The following is a 22,131-nucleotide window of genomic DNA, read 5'->3' on the forward strand; positions in this document are numbered from 1 at the left end:
GGTATGAAGAAATAATAGCCCATCTAAAACTGGGAAATAAAAAATGGAATAAAACTAAATCTTGGTCGTACGACAGTTGCCATTAAAAAGTAAACATTTAGGAGGAAAAAATGTCACAATATCTACAGTTTTTTCCCATTACATATGCAGGGAACACTACAAATACCATTGCAAAGGTACTGTAAACATCTGTTTTCAAGATTGATGCAGTAGAAGCTCTTTTTAATATGGCACCCATTAAATGTGTACCTGAGAAACTACCTTACATCAGGTATCAAAGGCAAACCTTCTGTGAATAACATACAATGTAAAACCAATGAACACATAGATTTGTCATACAAAGTAGCTATATTAATAATATGGGCCAAATTTTCAGCTGGTCTGAAACAAACCTCAAATTTTCCTTTTCTTTTTGCAAAAATACATATGTTAAATACTTCCCCCCACAGACACTACACACAGACCCAAATGTAACTATTTTTCAGGTATACCTAGGCAACAAGGGTGCATATGTTTTCACTCTAATGGCAAAAACATGTGCATGTTTTCTGCAGCTTTGATACTGGAAACCATTGAAAGCCTGGCCCCAAGTTTTCAACAGCATTAACCATTTTTTCTTTCACCACACTAAGACGACCAAAGCAGTGTTTGCTTATCTTAAAGCTATAGTAGTCATTTAAAGGCTCACAGGTTAGCTCATAAGAAGCAACAGTTATATGAATAGATTGTTCTGACTGCTGCAAATTGCATGCATGCATTCATTTGCTAGGGGTTAGGTTATTTTAGTAAAAGGTGTTAATTTTCAATAAGTCAAAGCAAAGATGCAATGAAGCGGACATGCCAAGAGCAGTTAGTTCTTACTTTCAAGGTGTTTAGACAAATGTGTAGTGAAATCCATTGCTTAAGGGGGAGTGAGGTGGTTGTGGTACAGAAGGTGAGGGTGCTTTAGATGGATAGGTCAACTGCTGAGCTAGAAAGGATCACATACAGGAATTAGGCAGCACAATCAAATATTAAAATAGAGCCACCTTAACTTTCTACTACATAATTAGGTGTTGACATTATTTCAGTTACATGGAAGCTACTATTTAACAACATCTCCACCTGCTGTTTCAGTTTCCTTCAGTCACAATAACTAAGCTGTGCAAATAAACTATTCTTGTTTTCAAGCAGAATATAGAAAGAACTCATTTAGATGCTGTTGACTGGAACAGTACAGCACACAACACCGATTTACACCAGTCCACCTCCATAATCCCAGCATAGCATGGATGTCTGCAAAGCCAGTTTACTGACAGATATTATACTAATTTCTAGCATTTCCTGTCACATTCATGGATAGAAACATAAAAAGAGAAGATACACACCAAAATATTACACATTTTACAATAACATATTGCTCCAGTTATAAATCACCTAAAATACCAGATGCCTCTTCAGGCCTCAACTTAAGACATCCTTACATACAAATATGCTTATTACAGAAATAAGGCGTTCTATATACACAACAGGGATATACTAGAAGACATGAAACCCTGACAATAGAGACTCAACCTATCTCCAGGCTAAGCATTACCCTTATAATTTAGAGGGATGAGGGCGCAGATCTGTTCAAAAAGTTATTTCTGAAGTGACTTTGATACATTCTCATCTCTCTTTAATCTCTCAGATTTTTTCCCAGGTCAAAACCAGGTCTCATGACGAGTGGGCAGATGTTGGTTTGATCAATTTAGATAAGCTCAAATTTGATATAAGCAGTCTAAAAATCAAAATATCTAAAGATGAGCTAACTGCTTCAAACAAAATGCAACTTTGAACAATTTTAGAAATTAACCTTATGGTAAAATTATATGAGGCAATCTTTATGCAAAATCAAGACATTAAGGGTGAGATTTTCAAAAGTGCACTGACCTAATTCTGTTCATCCACCACTGAGTGCCTTTGAAAATCCCACCCTGAAAGTCAGACCTAGCAAACAACAGCAGGAGCGAATACTTTGACCTGTAAAATAATATTCAACTGAATATATAAAGTATGCAAAAACTCAAGTTGTAGTTCACTAATTTATCTTGTGTGATTTTAAATTAGTTCACTGTGGGGAAAAAAGCAAAGAAATCTCCATTTAAATAACAAAGAAATCTGCATTTTTTCACTAGCTACTGATAGTGTGGTGGTGTCCCATGGTAAGCTGCGCATTTATGCTTTCTCTTATTTTTGCTGCTGTTTTTGCTTCTTGGCCAATCAGCTGGGCGCCCACCCCTGCTGCTGACTGGGCAAGAGGCAAAAACCAGAGCAAAAATAAAAGACAGCAGAAATAGCACTGCTCACTGCTGGGTATTGCTGCGCTTTTGGTAAGTCATGAAAAAACACAGAACCTGCATTTTTCTGTGGTTTTCCGTGCCAAATGGAAAACTAGGATCCCTGATGATAACATAACACCAATCCCTGGAGTTTCAAATATATTCACAGCACTTTCTACAGTCAAAAGATTACACTGACCCTCAACTGCCTGAGCCACTGCTATTTTATCATTTGTTAACAGTGGAGAAAAAGAAGACCTGGGACAAAAGAAGAACATTTGGACCCAATCATGGCAAAGTAAAGGCAAGTGGCAGGAAGAGTCAACTTGAGTGGATCTTTAAAGATCAGGTCATTGGCTACTGGGATAACTGAAAAATCACAAGCAAGAAGAAACTAAATCCTAAACCTATCCACATTGTCCAAAAGTACAGAAAACTGATTGTGCAAATAGTGTTTGAAGGCAACATTTAAAATGTTCTAAGGAATATACTATTTCCAGCATTGCAAGGAATTATTTTTCCTGAATGTCTAACAAATTGGGGTGATAACGGTCTTACATATAAAATAATAAACTATACTCGTAAAAAATGTAACTAGTATTTATGGGGAAACATTTTATCTCCAAGTTAACCTACATGTCTGTCTGGCAAATACAAGAGCTGGAGAAAACTGTAATTTTATATTACATTAACAACACTTATTTCCTGAGCCATACACTTCCATCCACTGTATTGTAGTGAAAGAATTAAATATATGCTCATTTTGATTAAATGGGATTAAGGTTTATTTTAGGAAGCAAATTCCAGCAATGCAGCATGCTCATACCTTTACTGTGGTGCTGATTACATCTCTTCTAATGCTCCTGCATGTATAGTAAAATTTATGCTAACTGGTTATAAGGAGGAAAACTGGCTGAGCAGAAAATAGAGATACTCAATATTTCATATGCCTGCCTGCCTGCCTTTGGAAACCACTAGAACTTTTGCAGTAAAACGCTGGCTCAATTAGTTATCATTGAAACATCGGCTGCTTGCAGTCATTCAAAAACCAAAAAGGCACTTTAACTTAAACTCAGCGCCTTCCCACTCTGAGCCCAGTGCGTGCCCAGAAGAGGCAGCATCCTAGCTGGACCCAGCTTGCCCAATGTCTGTATAGATAGGGTGTTTTAGTGGGGCTTTTTTGGCGCTTTTATCTAATAGCTGATTGAATCAGCTTTAGCTAAAAACACCAAAAAGCCCCATTGAAGCCCCTGATCTATACAGACCCTGCAGAGCCAGATTGAATTAACAGGCTGCTTCTTTTGGTAAAGTATGGTTTTGTTTTGTTTTGTTTTTTTTAACATCTGCAAGCAGCCATTAAGTCTAACCGCATTAAGCCTTAAAGGGCGTGCACAGTAACAACAAGCAAACCATTATCAGCACTGCTGATGACCTGGCTACTCGAGTCCAAAACAGACTGTGGAGAGGTTGTTCCTAAGTGTGACTGCCCAAAGGTCCAAAAGATTTTAACTAGACTTTTCCAAGGATCTTTTGATTTTGTTCATTTATAAAGTTTTGCCACTTCAGAAAAATTGTTCACTCTTACAGATGAGGAAAGAACGTGACACGATTCCCATCATCCTTACTATGCCAAGTACAGTTCTTCCCTTCTACAGAAGTGAAAAAAGTTGTATTAAAAAAAAAGCTGAAAAGAGAGCTCATGGTGGCCCTACCTCTCCCATGCATCCAACCACTGCACTTTCTCCTCAATGAATCATTGTATCTTCCAAGTTCAGTTACCATGAAGACATCATTTCTGCAGCAAAGGTGATGTAATTTATAGACCCTTCTAAAACCACACACACCACCTCTCTGAAATGTCAAAATTCAAAGCCCCAGTCGCATAATATTTTCCCTTCAAGAGCACTGCCTTTTCAGGATTTGCTGCTATTGTCTCTAAGTATATAGCCATATTCAATAAATAGGAATGGTGTTTCTCTGGATGAACATGATATGTCTGGATATTGAAAAGATCTATCTTAAATGGGGAAGTCTTTCGGGCTCCTTTGACATGTGTCATAAGTTTAAACTGACAACTTCAGATGAGAAATGTGCTTATTTTTTCCCCATCAGGGTTGAAATTTCCATTAGTTCCATTCTCCACTGGAACAGCGAGCAGTGCAATTACAAATGAATATTCAGATACTTGTTACAAGGATTATAGGTTCGCTATCCTATTTGATAAAGATCTGTTGCCATTTTCTAAATTAACAAATATTTCAACTGAAATGCAACTATGAGTGCATCTTTCATTTTTAGCAATGACATACATAGTAAAGATTGCACTACCTGCAGCCATCAAAAAGGATGTCTGTGTGACAGACACATACTGAACTTGTTCATGAGACGCATACACTGATTCCAGCTTGCAGTGTTTTAGTATTATAGAGTAACAGCTGAGAATACTGTTTATTATATGTCCTTCTAGTATAATTCAAATCAATTACCCCAATTCAATCTTTCTTAAAAACAAAGAAAAAAAGAACTCCTTTGGTCTGATCGTCTTTCTTGCTTAAACTGAGCTTTATTTACTTACCATTTACTTTAACCATATATAGCAAGTTACTTGGAAAGTGTTACATAGTATATCTTCTGTACAAGTTTAAACAATGATAGTGTTCCTTAACAACCCAACTGTCTGTGTTGGTTCTCTTTTACCAATTTCTCTATATTTTACAGTACAGCACCAACTGAGCAGAAAGTATGGTGTTACCTTAAAATGTAAAGCACTGTAATTTAGGCTATTAAGTTACTGCAGTTTCAGTTTCTATGACTACAGGATTAAAACTCATATGATATATTAAACGTGCCAAATGACACCTGCAATAATGGTAACCCTCAAACCTTGAGCTTTGTAATCATACCAAATATTTTTCTCCCCTCATTCTACTCCAGCCCAAATATTCAATACAAATCCTTAACACTTCCCAAATGTGGTACCCATAGACACAGATCCCTTCTGTTTGATCCCCAATTTTAAATTAGATGGTCACCAGAATTACATACCAATCATAGTGGTAACACCTGTATAAAGTGCAGTTCAGCAAACAACCACACACACTCTTAGAAGCAATAAGGAATAAGAGCACATATACCACTACCATTATTTTGTAAATAACTGAGCATTACCTGCTACCTCCTTGCTTCGCTGAGAGGCTTCAGAAGCTAAAGCATATGATATGGTAATGATGCGTTCCTGCTCCTGCAGCTGTGAATCTAAATCAACTGAGTTGTGTTTGTCCTGGACAACAGTAGGCTGTAGATTGTGCATGCTAGTGGGAAAGTACAAAACAACATTAGCATTTACAAGCACAAAGAAAATCCATAGTAGAGCAGAGAACAGAGATGGATCCATATGGCAGCTTTCAAATCTCAGCTATCAAACTCTGGACAGTTTACAAAACAGGAAGTCAGATGCTGACAATCCAATGATAACAGTCAGTATACAGCACACACAAAAGAGATGGCCATTACTTGTTCAGCAGTAGCTCATGCACAGTCCAAAGTATATCTGAAAGCCCTTTGTTAAAAACAGGTTTGTTTACATGAAAGCAATATGAAAAATTAATGGCTTTTCATTGAAGTAGGAGAGAATATCTGTTGGAACCAAAAGAAAGAGGCATAACCAAGTTGTCTTTGTGTGCTCTCTTTTCAAACAGATAAACTACAGTGCCGACACTTGAGCTGCTAAGGCTATGCTGGATGTTTCAACTGAGTCTATATCAGCTGTAAGTAGCCAACGAAGCTCTTTGAAAGTCTATGTTTTAAAGGTATAGTCTAATGGATAAGAAAGTCCCTAGATTTTCTAACCTTGGATCTTGCACTGATTCTCTGTCTTCGGACAAATGATAACCTCCCTATGACTTGATTCCCCATCAGACCTACCTCAAAGGTACTTTGTGAGGACTTACTAATGTTTTAGAACACTCTTAAGGTAAAGATGGATGTTTAAATATCAGTATTAAAATAGCAACTCTTTTTATCACATGCACCCATCTATCTCTTTCAGTATAGGTTCATTTCCCAGGTATATCATCCATGTAAATACTTATAGGACACACTGTTTTAACAATTAGATTGCAGCTGAAACAATCTATGGTATATAGTAATGATTTTTGGATTGTAAAATGTTTAAATAATATGGGATTATAAAAATAATCTGACCTGGACTTGGCAAGAATATTTTTTATCTTTTCTGCTTTGCGATGTCTTGCAGCTCGTTCTTCTGTAGTGAGTGGTACTTCAGGTTCCAGGTCAACATAGCGCTCAGGAATCAGAACCTTTTCTGGTTTTGACAACTGTGGAACGAGAACATAGTTTTTGTAACCTAGGACCTTCAAAAACTCTGGAGTATATTTTTATCGAGGTACAAACAGGAACTGGAAAAAGAACATGCACACTGACCAGATGCAACCCTATGCATTTCCCCTATCCTAAATATTCCTTTTGAACTTGAACTACTGCCCTTTTAACATTTTTTCCCCTCACACTAATGTTTTGTTTCATAGGTGTGGAGCTGTGACCAGTACAGAAGACTGTGGGAGGAATGAAGGTTAATATAGAGACTCTCCACAACTCACTTGTCAGATGCGGTAGCTTATAGTAGAAGTTTTGGCCTTAAAAATTAGTATAAGATACAGAGAAGATGCCAAGCTAAGACCTGCACAAGGTAGTAGATTCCTTTTTTTTTTTTTTTTTTTAAATAACCTGGAATATTATGTGCAGAATATCAATACCTCTCTTTGTGAAGAGCAAAGAAATTAAGAAGGACCAGCATTTTTAGATCACTGGAGATTAGTTTACAGTTCCAGAATTGTGGTGTGATTCACACACGCACATACACCTTCCCCCAAAAAACATTAAATTAAAAGCAGGATGGGATCTTATGCGTAGCGCTACTGTTTTACAAGTGTTGCAAGTGCATTACAAAATCATGCAGCCCTAACAGATGCGTTACAACAGGTTGTACTGATATTCTTTGAGATTCCTGGACTTCTCATGAGATCCCTAGTAGAAGTGTGCCTGTCTTAATTTAGAGACTAAGGTATCGACAGATGTAACAAATGTGTTGATATCACTCACAGAACTGGTCCTACTTTAAAAAAAAAATTTAAATAGTTAACTATCCTTTACATCATCTAAAGCAAAATGAAATATACTTACAATGAATTAAAGAGCAAAATCATTCATGTTAAAAAAAGAAGTCTGCCCAAATAGCAAAGTACCAGTATAAAAAGACAGCTAAGGATTTCCATGTCATGGCAAACATAGATGGCTCTGCATTAACACCCTGTGGTCTTTCTCCAAGCACAGGGAAAGACATTGGCATGCAGCATCAATGTAGATGAGCCCCATTGCTCTGCTGCAGTAAATCCTAGATATCCCAGTGTCATCCTGCTGATTTCCAACACCTATCTTTGGGGAGCTATACTCTGGGTATTTTCTAAGAGCTGCAGGCATACAGCATCATTCTTGTGCAATTTAAGAGAAAGGCTGGGTATAGGAGGGGATTCCAGTAAGCTTGGGTAGAGCTTTGCCATATGTTAAGAGCAATGGGTTGCAGGAGAGGGAAAGGCAACAGGAGAGGTTTATTTTTCTAATTTGTACAATCCACAAGAGTTCACTGCTCCTCACAGAACAGATACTAAATTTCCCCAACATCTCTATAGATTGGATGCTTCAGCAGGGCTTTTTGGTACTTTTATCTAATAGCCAATTCCATTAGCTATTAGCAAAAAACCCCAAAAATCCCTGCTGAAGTGCGCCATCTATACAGACTTTGGGCGAGCCAGGTCAAACTAACATGATGCCTCTTCTGGATGTGCGCAATGCTTGGCATGGGGTGCACCAAGCTGATGATAAAGCACTGTGCTTTGGGGGGGGGGGGTTTCCAAGGCAGGGACAGACACTGAAAAAGCCTGAGCCTGAATTAATTCAAAATTTACAGGTTTCAGTTTCATAGTGCTTAGGGTCAGAAAGGACCTAAACAGAACATTAGGTCTGACCCCCTGCCCCGGGCAGGACTGAGTGCTGGGGTAATAACACCCCAGCCAAATATCTATCCAGCCTCCTCTTGAAGACCCCCAAGGTAGGAGAGAGCACCACCTCCCTTGGGAGTCCATTCCAGAGCCTGACAGCCCTAACCGTAAAGTAATGCCTCCTGATGTCCAGCCTGAAGTTAGTATAACCTGGCTAGGCTAAAATAGTTTGTAACCACGTAGACATCCCCTCTAGACTGAAAAAATTCAGGCACATCCCTGAAGTGGCTCAGGCTAGAAGCTGCGGGGTGCTAGAGCAGCCCTCCCTTCCCTTCAACACTGCTGAGCTGAGGGAGGTCCCGGCAGGACACTCTGATTAGGGAGGGGTTCCCCCCACTCCTGACCAGCCCAGTAGGCAGTTGATAACAGTGGTTATCACCCCATTAAGAAAACAACAGAGAGACATTACCAGCTACCTGTTGATTCTGCCTTTGTCCTGTCTGCCACAGCGCAGACTGTAGCCAGCATGTGGTCTGCTAGCTAATGCTGTGTGTCTGTGTAAGGCAGAGGGGATGGGGGATCCCTGCTTAGCAGGGAGTGGTGGGAGGAGGGAGCAGGGGGAAACAAGGCAGATGCCTACAGTTTCTGCTGGAGCTCCAGCCATGGAGCAAAGGGAAGGGGCCAGCCCTGCTGTGGAGCAGGGAGCCCCACCCAGCCCCAAGAGCATGCCAGGATGCTGGGGGAGTCTGATTTAACTTAAACTAGTAAGGGGTCTGGGACAGACACTGCATAAACCGGTCTGACCCAAATCAGTTAAGTCTGATACTACATTCAACCAGGTTCATCTCAAACTGGTTTCAGCCATTTTCAAACTGGTTTATGTGCACTGAACATCTGTTCTGTTACAGGTTTAAGCCAGTGTCTGATCAATTATACCAGTTTATGTGTAATGTCAGTCCCTAGCCCAAGTCTGTAAGCAGTCTGAATGTACAAACATGTAGTTTTATGTAGACAACACTAGATGCACTGGGTCAAATCAGGGAACACTCCATTTGGGAAGCAGCAACAGAAAAACTGTAGCTTCTCAATTCCTCATTAAAAGTGCTGCAGTTCATATAATTAAAGAAAGACTTTACTGCCTTTTCACTTTACTAGACTGTCTTTGTTTTCTATAGAACCTTTTACTTTCATTTTTCTTGTCACGTGTTATTCCCTTTCTAAACCACCAGATGGCCGTACAGCATTTCAAACAAAGGCTTTACTGAGTTAGGAAAGATGCAAGCAAAATCTCAGGTCAGTTATCACAGACTTATCTTTTTTAGAAAGCCTAAAGTAATATAAAGTCATTTTTTTCTTGGCCAGCAATAGGAGATATTCATTCTCAACTGAGGTTTGCTAATTCATCTGAATCAAAAGGCACAGCCAGGTAGGGACCCTGAGTTAGCTTTTTTAAAATTGCATTCCCCATTTTCTATTTTAAATTAGTCTTTAGCAGATACCTTTAACTCCCATCTGAAATGTGCATAGCAACACCTAATTTGTTCACTTTTTCTCTTCTCCAATTTTAATGTTTTCCAACATATATAACTGAACATCTAACATTTTTTCACACACTGTAGAAAGTCATAAACCACTAGTGTTACCTCTCTGCTGATATCTAAATCATAATCCTGAGGCTCCAGGTCCATCTCTGTCACTGGTGTGGGGTGGATTTTTAGCCAGTCATTTTCATCCTTTTCTTCTCCATGTACTGTCCTCTCAAGTAACTGCAAATCAAATTCTTGCTCTCGTTTCCACTGGTAACAGATACAAAACAATTAACAGTGTTCAACCAGAATGACAAATTGATCTTCTAGCAATCTTTAACGCTATGAGGTTGCTGAAAGAATCCAAGAAGTTAAACTTTTGAATCAGTAACAGAAAAAATACGATTGGCATGCAAAATACTCTTCTTTAGAAATTCCTTCTTAATCCTACATTTTGATTTCTAGTTGTGCTACAAGGTTTTAATATTTTTTCCTGCTAGACATTGTAACCAACTGGTATATCTATGCCCCTAAAATTCTGGAAGACTGTACCAGAGGGACATTTATACATTACACTGACAATCGCAACTGCATCTTTTATTAAGAACTGCTAAATGACTACTACTGTTAACATTTCATAGACAGAGAACTTGACTGTATTTATAATTATAAGCCTAAATATTTAATCCATTAAATATTTAAAATACCTGCAAAGTCATCATAAGACTTCACTGAAGACTATCTGCATTTCAGTCACTATATACATTCATTAACAACCTACCATCTCAAACTTTTTGCAAAATAATCAACTATCTTTATAAGACAAACTACCATAAATTCGGGCAGCTTTGTAGCTTGGCTTTATCAGTTCAAATCTGAAATAATGACATAGTACCTCCTTTTCAGCTATGCACATCATAAAAATTCAAACAAACTCACATGACTAAAAGACTATAGAGGTATTTATGTTTTCATCAAATGTATAACTAAGTGGTAGTGTCATATTTTGGTTGGGGGAGATCATCAATTTTACCTTGCACAGCTGAAAATGGAAAGGACCATTCCCCTCCCAGCGTTTCTAATCATGAATGAATAATTTCTCAAGTATTTGACAATGTAGATAGGAGAACATGGCTTCACACACATGATTTTTAAAAATATATATACACCTATAATTGTGGTACAAAGGAGTGGGCACATTGCAACCCTTGGCTGGCTTTGATGAAAACTTTCAGCCACATAGACTATACTACATTATACATATTAAAAACTGATTTAAACCTATTCATGCACAAGCTCTCAATATTCACTCAGAAGATGCATAGTTTTATACAGATTCAAAATGTCATATAATTAAAAGGCAATTGAATCATATAAAATAGAGAGATCTCTTCTTGAAAATCCAAAGGGGAAAAAACACGTTTTTTTACATAGTTAATGTTCAAAATACCTTCTTCTACTCAAATTCGAACCAGGCCTGATTGTCATAAGATACTTTAAAACACACACAATACTATATCCAAGTTATTATTATGTTGATAAGAAAAACATCAAACTCCTATTACGAAGCAATATTTTTATTGGCTTTGATGTTGAAACTTTTACATTAAAAAGGCATTTATATAAACAATTAAATCCATGTACTATATTCAAAATTTAGAATGTCAATCTACACTTGAGAGGCAACCAATTTAAAAAAATAGATTAAAATGAGAGTTACACATACAATGTATGTTGAAAGCATAAAGTTACATACTGTGCAGCACCTTAATTACATATTTAAAGGTTTACCATTTTGGCTGCTAAATAGTTGCAGTGCTCTAAAATAATTAATTGTGCTATCAAACATACTTTTATGTTTTTTCAGCCCTCTAGACACAGGAGTAATTTCCTATGAAGCATATCTGGGGCTGGTGGAGATTGTATAATTTCTTTATAGCAAGAAACAGATCAAGATGGCACACAAATTTATAAATAAAATATACGTCAAAATTGTTAATAAGGAGTGTCATAAAATGTTTATATTAGATGTGTATATGTATGTTAAAGTCTTATAACAATACAAGGTTTAGTTTTGCTAATTAAAACATGAAAATGGCAGTGATATCAAAGTTTTGCTCTATGCCAAGTATATACTATCTTTCAATAAATTTGACTGCAAAACAGAAGCCAGAACAGATTAAGATCAGAATCACAGGGTTGGAAGGGATCTCATACAAGCTGGCCCAATAGATATACGATTCCTAAACCATCCCAGACAAATGCCTATTTAGCCTCTGCTAATCTCTCTAAGCAGAGCATTCTTATTTTTTTGGTAACGAAAACAGGAATAACTAGGTTGCAAGTTTGTGTTATTGAAGGAGTCTTGAATGAGAATGAAAGGTGAAGTAATATCAAGGGGCCTGAGAATCCTAACATTTGACACACAGCTACCAAATGCAATTAAGCCTGGTAAAAATTGAGTAGTCTAGTTAGAAAATTTAAATTAATTAGAAACCTCTTTGAAATAAAAATAAAGGCATTAGATAGGATGAGTGACAATTCTAAAAGCAAGAGATCTTGTGCAATGAATTAGGTAAATAAGGTGAGCATTTCAAAGCTCTAGTGAACAAAATAAAAATAAATTTAAAAAGGAAGACTAGTACTGCAGTGGCTGTGCAATTACAGTTCATTCTTGTTTTGACACCAAGTGAGCAATTGGGTACCTTCATCACTTAGGATTACTTTGTTTAATATCCCAAATATACCATTACATATTTAAATTCAAAACAGTATTTACTCCCAAATAAACAAGCAAAAAAATCTCTTCTTCAGCAGACTGACTCCAAGCCATATTATTCAACACATCCAGCTTTAGAGAATAACTTATAGTAATTAAAACATATTAACTGTCACATAGTTAGCTATGACATATTAATAGGTTTTAAAGCTGATTATCGGTTTATGTATTTTGTTAACTCCTCATTAAAAAAATAATGGTTTGATAAAACCATAGGTATCCTCTAAACTACTTATAAAGATTCTTTTTAACACACTAATAAAAACATTCAAAATGGCCCATTCTGTTAAGGAGTAGTTTGAAAAACATACAAACTTCATTATACTAATTACAGTTCCAATCAAAATCAATTTCTGTTTCTGAAAATCATTTCAATATATTCTATTCTCCTCTTGCTGTACTAATTCACTAACCAACTTACCTGCAGAACCTGCTATATATGCTGCAACTATTTGCAATCAGAATCTGATTATGTTTGTTACACTCTTGAAACTGATAATACACTGCATTATATAATTAGGCTAGCATCATGCACACTCAAGTGAAAGTGCTTACTAGAAAAACTACAGATCATGTTTTTAGCTAAGTCCTTTTAAGACATGTCTAACATACTGAGCCTATGTCTGCAGAAATGGGTCGGATGAAAGACCGAGATGAAACAGACTGTCTTTCTCCTTGGCTAAGAGTTCTCTTGCGTTCACGAACTAATGCCTTTTGATGTCGTTTCATTCTTTCTAGTTGTTCCTCAGCACTCATCTTGCCTCTTTGGTGGTCTCCAGAGTATAAGCGTTCCAAGGCACTCTTTGGTCTTTCCTGTTAAAAGTAACAAGGTGTACAAAACATATGTTATAATTAATACTTTATATAAGAAGTATACTAGAAAAAATGTCTTTCCCCAACTTTCTCACTGTAAATGAGCTGATATTCTTTTATTGCGTCTATATATTTCACACATTTTCAACTTTACAATTTAATTCAGCAGTAAACACATTGTAGCAGGGCCTTTGTTTGTTACTGTATAACAAATCCAACAAGTTATTGGGTCTCTGTGAGCTCCTGGTTAATTTTATAACATGACAAATAAGAGAATTTAATCTGGTAACAGGCAACAGCAGTATAAAAAAAGTATTCATCTCCCAAGTGTTACCAGAATCTCAGCTCCTGTTATAAAAAAAAAAAATACACCTATGCTTAGCATACTGTCCTGAGAGATCCAGACGTTTTATTATTAAATGTTCTACTTACCTTGGAGCTATCTCTTCGAAGTGTTGCATAAGATGATACAGTGGATGACTGGTGCAGTCTGGAAGTTGATCCAGATAATCCTTTATAAAGAAAAAACCCAATACTTTAAAGCAAAGCAGTCCCCAAGAAAAAATAACAGGTAGGTGGCCTTAAAATCATTTTACATTTTTTATTACATAACTACTATAATCCATGTAGTAATACAGTAATGGGTCACAAGGCCAAAGAATTTAAGAGGATTTCTTTGATGGCTGTTATGCTATGTTCCTCATTTTCTAACACAACAATAAAAACACCAACCACTAGTGGTATTGTCAAGATACTGCGAAAATGTATAGTATTTGAGATCACAGCACAGTCAACTTTTAAGATGACGACTCCAAAATCACCCCAAAGCCCTAACAATTAAAATCTCAAAGAATGTCATGTACCAAATGCCTTTTAAAAACTGTCTTGTAAGACTCCCCAGGCTTACCTCTGGTAGGCAATGTCTGGTATCCACTGTCAGAACCAATGAAACCAACTGCAGATTGGCTGAGATCACCACTAATTGTTGCCAATTCAGGTTCACTCATGTACGAACGAAGTTCTACCTATGTGGATAAATATTCAGTTTATACATAGATTTAAGACAAATTCAAATAGTTTCCTTGTAGGCTACATGTTAACACATTTTCTCTAACAATCTATCATCATTTCTGCCTGTTCTGCAATTTACCACAATGAACAACTGAAGTCCATGAAACAAAGACTTGGAGTCTGTGAGTGCTCACCCTATAATCTCCATTCATACACTGTCCTAGTTCTCGATCTCTCTTTCTTTCATCTGACTGACGTTTCAGGCCCCGTACCGATGTGTGTCTGATAACAGAGGCTTCCCTTGGAAGAGGTGGAACAGCTGGTGGGTGATCATCAGGGCTGTAGAGTTGAGGGAGAGGAGGTCTGGGTGGTGCTTCATCTTCCTAGTTAATAAAATTTAAAAAATTGAGATTCAGCAAATAGTACACCACAGGTTTTAAGAGGACAAAAACCGCATGCTTCCTCCTATATTTAAGAGGTATTAACTACTAGCGAACTTTTGCCTTAATACAGAACAAAATGTATACCTTCCTACCAAGCAATTAATGTACATAAATTGGTATGTTATCCCCTGAACTACTTCTTCAAGTACTAGGGTTCAGTTCTTTTATGTACAACTTATAAATCTCTCTCTTGTCTATGTATCAAGGGGCCTTTCCGAGACTGATTAGGAGTTGCCCCACCCACCTGTTTCTGGGCTAACGGCCCATCTCTCTCGCCTGCCTTGCCTTGCTGTTTAATAATTGGTGTCTTATTTAGGCACGAGGCTGCCCTTGGCAGCCCTGTTCTCCTGGGCTTATGTATGCAGTTTCAACCACCCCTGTACTGCATCCCAGGCCTTGCAGATCACACACACACGATGTTCCTTCTTACCCTGACTGGTGCTCCCAGATCTCACAAGGACTCTCACTCCCTCCCTGGAGCAGCAGGTCATTGTGCTCAACCTCTAGGTCTTTCTTTTGACCGACACTTGGCCTCCTTTTGGTGGAAGACTTACCGGGGTCAGGACTCGCCCCTAACTCTCTGGCTGAGCCCCCATTCAGCCTCTGGCCCAACTACCGTCTCAGGCATCCAAAGACATATCTTGGTCTACTCCCCACTCCTCAGGTTCCTACTGTACCCCCTCTAGGGCCTCTACACCATGCCCCACCTTGGGGTCTTCTCATCCTCCTCACACTCAACTACATCCTTACACTTGACTATTGATGGGGCTGGCCCTTGCACTGCCTTTCAGGCCTACTCCCAGTTCAGCCCTATTCAACGTGCCCCTGGGACTGCCCTGCAGGCTGACTCCTTGTTTGGCCCTACTCAGCCCCGCTCACACACAGTCCTTCAGCCCTACTCTGTGTGGGGCCACACAACTCCGCCCTCTTCCCTAGGGCCTCACTACACTGCCCTCTCTCAGGGCCTCAGGGTCAACCACCCCCATAGGCTCAGGTGGCACTCCGCTTGCCATGCTTGGCCCACCACACTCACTCCCCAGGGTCTTGCATCCCCCTCATGGGTTCAGGTGGCTGCAGCCACGCCTGGCCCCACTACTGCCTCCCAAAGCCCACCTGAAGATGGAGGCTGGGGTTAAGGCACCCCTCCTCACCTTTCATTGGGGACGTAACTGGCTTAGCATTTCTTGGGGGCTCCCATGCCACTAGGAACCCCACCAGGCCAGCCTTCCCCAGCAGGGTGCAGTCTTAGGTCATGGCCAGGACCAAGAGCCTCCTGCTCTTACTTTCTAGATGTTCCTACTGCAGCTCAGCCAGGTGATGTTTCTGCCTGAGCTGGCAGCACCAACCTGCAGCCTCTTTATACCTGGTTCCCCAAATGGCTGCTGCCTTTAGGCACCTGGTAGCTGCCTGACTCTCCCCTTAAAGTGGCAGGCACCCAAAGGTGCATTGCCACAGTCTCCATAGTAGATAACATTTATTTCATTTATTTTGTTTCATTTATTTTAACAGTATATGTTTCAATTGGCTCTTTTAGAATTATATATGAAACTTGTTTTACAAAATGCAAAACAATGTTACTTACCACTTTCTGTTTTTACCAGTATACATTTTGTATTATTGGCCAATTTTAAATTAATAAGAAAAATAACAATAAAATATTTTCAGGTATAGCAATTAAATAGAGTAAAAAACAGTCTAGTTATAGTCACAGTAGTAACACTTAACAACCTTTGGTTTTAGCTTAACTGGTGATTGAAGAGGAGGTTCAAGTTTCTTCAGATTCTGTGGATGAGACTGTGTTCTAGGCTGAATATAAGGCTGTGGAAACAGCCTAACCTCCAGAGATGACTTAATGGGACTAGATGGAGGACTCTGCTGAGTAGAAAATTTGTTCTCCATAGTTGTGACTGAAGTCGGTAATGAAGGCACTACAGGCTGAGAAAATGAAGGCACTGTTTTTCTTTCTGGGGGAGAAACAGGTAAATACAGTTGAAGTTGTATATATAGCTATATGTGTCCAAAATGTTAAGTTGTTCTATAGAAATAGCCAACAAAATAATATGAGTAGGCTTTAAAAATGTACTGTATTTTGAAGGTATAAAAATCTCTCATGTTATGACTATGCCTTAAAATGTTCATCCCTCTGGACATGGATAGGCCTCTGCAATTATATTTTAAATTTTTGAATAAATAAATAGCTCCATAATCTTAACTTCATGGCTTGTTTATAAGTACTGGGTAAATATATATCTTTAAATATATCCTCAAAACTATCTACACAAGGCATGAACCAAGTTCTTTTCCAACTTCCTTGATCATTTTTCTATGAAATACAATGAGGCTAACTGGCATGCAGACTATGTATACTGTTTCATTTCTCTTTTGCTTACAACAGAAGGCAGCTTGATCTGACAGCCAATTGTCGGCCATAAATAAACTAGAATGACAGGAAGGCAGAGGAAGGGGCACAAATAAAAGGAAAAGGTTGATAAAATGAGGATTGAAGGAGCTACTAGGTAGGTGGTAGGTAAAACAGAAATAGAGCAAGTGAATGTGGGAGTGCTCTAGACTCAGATCTTTCCTGTGGTTTGGATAACTGATACTTGATATTTTTGCATGGCTTAGCTACATCAGTAAGTATGAAGACACCCAAACCAAAACAAGTGAGAGATGGAGAGTTGTGTTTGGCATCCATGGATTTCTGACCCACCAACAGCAGAAGCATTCTGAAACAGTATATATTCTTTGGCCTCCTATCCAATTCTGAAGACCCATGAAAGTTGAGATAAATTTGAATACAGCTTTACAGTTGAACTTTGACTAAGTTTCTCTTACCTGGGTTCTTGATAGATTCTACTATGATTTTGTAGTTTGTTTTATTTGCACTTAGGCCAGCTGTAACGTCTTCAATTCTCCATAAATCTTTTTGCATTTGTGATTTCTCCTAATGTTAATTAAAACAAAAGTGTAAAAATTAATTCTCTACCTATATTTATTCCATTTAATTTATTTTAAGCCAAATATTTTAGTGACATCCTGAAACTTCAGCTGCATATCTGTTACTGAAGTAGGAACTCGTATTGTTAGCATATTTAGTCAGCCAGTTCAAAACTAGAAGTCTTCCTCAGAACTATACTGGTGGAAACAGGGTACTCTCCAGATAAGATGACAGGTGGTGTAGTTGTACGTATATGTTCAAGCAGATTCCAGAGTTTGCAGGCATGCCTAAGAGTCTGGACATGGGCTCTCTGTGGTAACAGAGAGAACATCTTGCTGCTGTTGGGAAAAAAAAAAATCTTTCCTGCAAAACCTCTTGGGCAGATTTTCTGAATCATGCAAGATATTTAGGATAGCCGTTAGTCTCAAGAAGACTAATGATGTACCAAAGGGTGAAGGAACCAATCAATATTTGACATCACTCTGGAGGATAAATCTCTTTGTGTCATTGACAGTTTTTACTACTTGGGTTCTATGATCAGCAACAATCTTGATCATCAAACTTAACTGACTAACAGAATTGGAAAAGCAGCTAAGAGTTTCGGGCTATTACAGAAACATGTATGGAATAACAGCAAGCTATCAGCTAAAGTGAAGATGTGAATTCATGAGATGTGTATGCTGTCATCCCTGCTTAGTGGTTCAGAAACATGGACTACATATGCTAGGCATATGAAGAGACTGAACAACTTCCACATGAGATGTCTGTGTAAGATCCTGAAAATAAAGTGGGAAGAGAAAATACCAAACACAGAGGTACTGGAGTATGCAGGACTGACACACTTAGAAACCACTAACAAGAGGAGGAAGTTGTGATGGATTGACCACATCAGGAGAGTGGGAGAAGACTGTATCCCCAAGAATATTTTCTATAGTGAGATTCGAGATAGCTCTAGAAAGTGGGGTCATCCTCTATGGCGGTACCACAATGTATGTAAAAATGATACAAAATCATTCAAAATCAATGTAGAAAGCTGAGAGAGGTATGCAGAATCCTGTTCAATCTGGAGGGAACATATGTCACTGGGTGCATCTCAACATGAAGTGGCTTTGATGGAAGCAAAGCAAGGAAGAAGAAAGTAGTATGCTGTAAATTTGGACTTCAACTCAGACGACATATGGATCTGTGAAACTTGTAACTGTGTTACTCTCAAATCGGGCTTGTCAGCCACAAATGGAGTCATCAGGCATCTGACTAGACTTCTTACATGTACACCATGATCCAGGGGCTTGAAGGTTGGCTACTAAAATATATATCTTGAAAGAGTGGAGTGCCAAGAAACTACCATTTAAACGACAGAGAATGTGATTTGCTTTTAGCAAACTCACAGGATAGATGGGATATTTCTTGAAATATTGTCAAGATACAAATTAGAAATTTACAAATATTCCACTTTATTTTCCTGAGAAGAATTATACTGCAGGATACCAAGTAATGGATTTAGAGTGAACAAGCCTTAGAGTAACCTGTAAAAAAAACCCCTCTCTCTGAACCAACTCAGAAAATGCACCTTCTGTTAATGTTGAAATAGTGAACAGAATAAAGAAGACCTCTTCAGTGCTATTTCTTCCCATTGCTTAAATCTTGAAGCAGAGCACTTTGAACCCCAAATGGATGAGGTGTAGAAAGACAAACAGCTGGAAATATACATGAAATATGAGAAGCCAGAGACTGCTGCTTACAAAAAATATGTAAATGTACTTTATGAGAGAGTACGAAAAGTTAGGTCAAAGAAATAAATTATTTCCTCTATCTTCCCTAGTACAAATAAATAACACTGAGTGATTCACAAAACTTCAAGAAAACACTTATTAAGTGAGAAGTCAGCACTGCCAAAAAGGTGCGTCACAGTCACTACCAATCTGCACAGACCCTCCCATCTTAGACAGAACGTAAGCAGGCACATAAGCCGGATACAAACAATTGATGGAACTGAAAGGGAGGCACCGGGGCTGGTGTGGGAGACTTAACAAAGGTAAGCTCCTCACTCCTCATGCAGGGCAGGCAGTGGCTCCTCCCCGAGGTGAGGCAAGGCAGGGCTGGCACGGGCTCTGCTGGCTCCAGGGAACTGCCCCACTCCCCAGCCCTGACACCATTTGCCTCTTCGCTCCCTGAGGTGATGCAGGGGTGTGGAGCAGTTCCCCAGAGCCAGCAGACCCCGCACCAGCCCCCAGCCCCAGCCCTGCCTCACCTCACCTCAGGGAGGAGCTGCTGCCTGCCCTGCATGAGGAGTGAGGAGCTGGCCTTTCGTAGGTGTCCCATGCTGGCCCCAGTGCCTCCGCCACACTCTGCGCCCAGCTCCCCTCTGGGAAGCCACAGCCAAGATCCTCTCTGGACAGGTGCGTGGCATTAAAAAGTTACTGCACGGCAAGATTTTTAACTGTGTGCGGCTGTGCCCGTGCACAGCTTAGAGGGAACCTTGCTCCCAGGAACACCTTAGCCTTTCAGGCCAAGACTTCTTGTATGTTGCAAAACTCTGTGGGTGTGGACAGACATAACACTTGAACTGCTTCAAGAATGTCATTGATTGGGAACCAGCTCATAACTGTCCCTGGACAGAAATGCCCACACATACCCAGCTGGGGTTCTAAGTAAAACCTTCCTCATTCAGGGACTGGATTGCTGCCAAAATGCCACCAGGGGGTGGTACAGTAAACAGACCATCAAGCCTTCCAAGGGTGGAATCAGCAGGGCAGGGCTGGTTGCAAGAATGCAGCAGAGAGCATGTGGAACAATTTACTATTGATGAGTCAATTCCCTTCACATTGAGCATGGAATTGACAACCATTCTTTTCTGTTAAATGCCCATTGTGAAATGGCTCTGTTTCCCCTCACCACCCCACCCCTGAAATTGACAGGTGTTTACTGTTTTATTGTGACAAGCACAACCACCCACTCACCACACAACGAGGGCTACAAAGCACCCCTCCCCCTGCCAAGCCACCCCCTCACCCTGAACTGATACAGAGGCTTTCTGCTTCCCCATGGCTGTGATTTTTGGAAGCAATAGATCTTTGGGCAGTAGAGTCCTGGTTGCATCCCAGAGCAGCCCAGGGGGAGGAGCAGTGCAGTGTGGGATGCCTTGAGGCGAGACCAACCCCTAGGCACAGAATACTCTCTTTGCACATGACACTGTACCTGTTCAAGAAGGATCAGCTCAAAATAGTACTTGATTTTTCCAGCGTGCTTTTGAAAGGTTCCAAGAAGTTTAAACCAGGAAGTGGCCTGCACATCTAGATTCTTGGGGCTCCTGAAGATGTACAGGGAGCCAGCTCCAACATGCTGGAAATCCACTGCATTGGAGCAGACTCAATTAATCGAGTCTGCTGGACCACAGAGATTACCACGCACCAGCGGACTTCAGCGTCACGTGTATCAGCATCCCTGTGCTAAAAAATGGTGGTGGGGTGCTTTGAACTAAGGCTCATTTGATGAGCATTTAGTTCAAGGTGCCCCACCACCATTTTTCAGCATGGGGGACACTGATATACATGACAAACGGGCACTTTTAATTAGCACGCCTTGCTAATTAAAGCGTCACCTCCAGGAGCACAGGTAAAAATGCCTTTGGGGTTTAAAATGTATTTATAACATTCTATGTGTTATGTCTGTTAGATCAATGCTGTCTGTTAGTACCCTGTTAGGTCAATGGTCTCCTCTAATGTACCACTGGCTTCTCCTTACAGAGGATGACTGCCATCACAATAGAGCCATTGGCTAGTCAAGCAATTCTGTGTACAACTATTTATCTGTCCCCCTTTTCCACTAGCTAGTGACAGGATTATGATATGGTAGGAAAGGACAGAAAAGTGTGAAACATGACTAACCACAAAGCACAAATCTTTACTATGTTCAAGGGTAAAGACATATGTATACATACCATGATAAAATTTACATAATTTTATATACCAAAGTAAATTAAACCAGAATGCTATCTGGCAGTCGGTTCACTCAAAAGTCAGATATTAGAGTACCTCACTAATAGGTGATGGGGGAAACACGTGTTTGTATCTAGTCAATGGCTCCCCCAGCATGAACAGAAATAGATGAAACAAAGTGTGGTACAGGCAGAAGTGACAATTTTCACCTGATCTGGCCACAGAAAGCAGTGTATAGCTGTGACCAAACACAAGTGCATGGCTGCACACAGCTAAAAAAATGGCTGTTTGGGTGAAAATCTGAACCCCTCATTCCATGAGGTATCAGATAAAGACATTCCAAAATGTAGCATCTTTTGTAACTTG

The 22,131-nt window shown here is 39.4% G+C and overlaps 1 protein-coding gene across 5 annotated transcripts in view; it reads right to left on the minus strand.

Moving 5' to 3' along the window:
* LOC109299123 (pleckstrin homology domain-containing family A member 7-like) overlaps positions 1–22,131 on the minus strand; it is a 273,825-nt gene that overhangs the window by 2,990 nt on the left and 248,704 nt on the right. For 3 of the 5 annotated variants that reach the window (XM_019519652.1, XM_019519657.1, XM_019519656.1), the window contains 10 exons: positions 17,725–17,833; positions 16,618–16,853; positions 14,641–14,829; positions 14,343–14,460; positions 13,868–13,947; positions 13,235–13,435; positions 9,961–10,113; positions 6,504–6,637; positions 5,469–5,611; positions 862–970 (listed from right to left, as the gene is read on the minus strand). In XM_019519652.1, the coding sequence (XP_019375197.1) occupies positions 873–970; positions 5,469–5,611; positions 6,504–6,637; positions 9,961–10,113; positions 13,235–13,435; positions 13,868–13,947; positions 14,343–14,460; positions 14,641–14,829; positions 16,618–16,853; positions 17,725–17,833 (1,461 nt within the window). In that variant the 3' untranslated portion in view covers positions 862–872. The remainder of the gene's footprint in view (positions 1–861; positions 971–5,468; positions 5,612–6,503; positions 6,638–9,960; positions 10,114–13,234; positions 13,436–13,867; positions 13,948–14,342; positions 14,461–14,640; positions 14,830–16,617; positions 16,854–17,724; positions 17,834–22,131) is intronic. The other 2 variants (XM_019519653.1, XM_019519654.1) reach the window with 2 other exon arrangements.

Source organism: Gavialis gangeticus, unplaced genomic scaffold, assembly GCF_001723915.1.
Source record: "Gavialis gangeticus isolate Ggan-Ray unplaced genomic scaffold, GavGan_comp1, whole genome shotgun sequence".
Classification (NCBI taxonomy): Eukaryota; Metazoa; Chordata; order Crocodylia; family Gavialidae; genus Gavialis; species Gavialis gangeticus.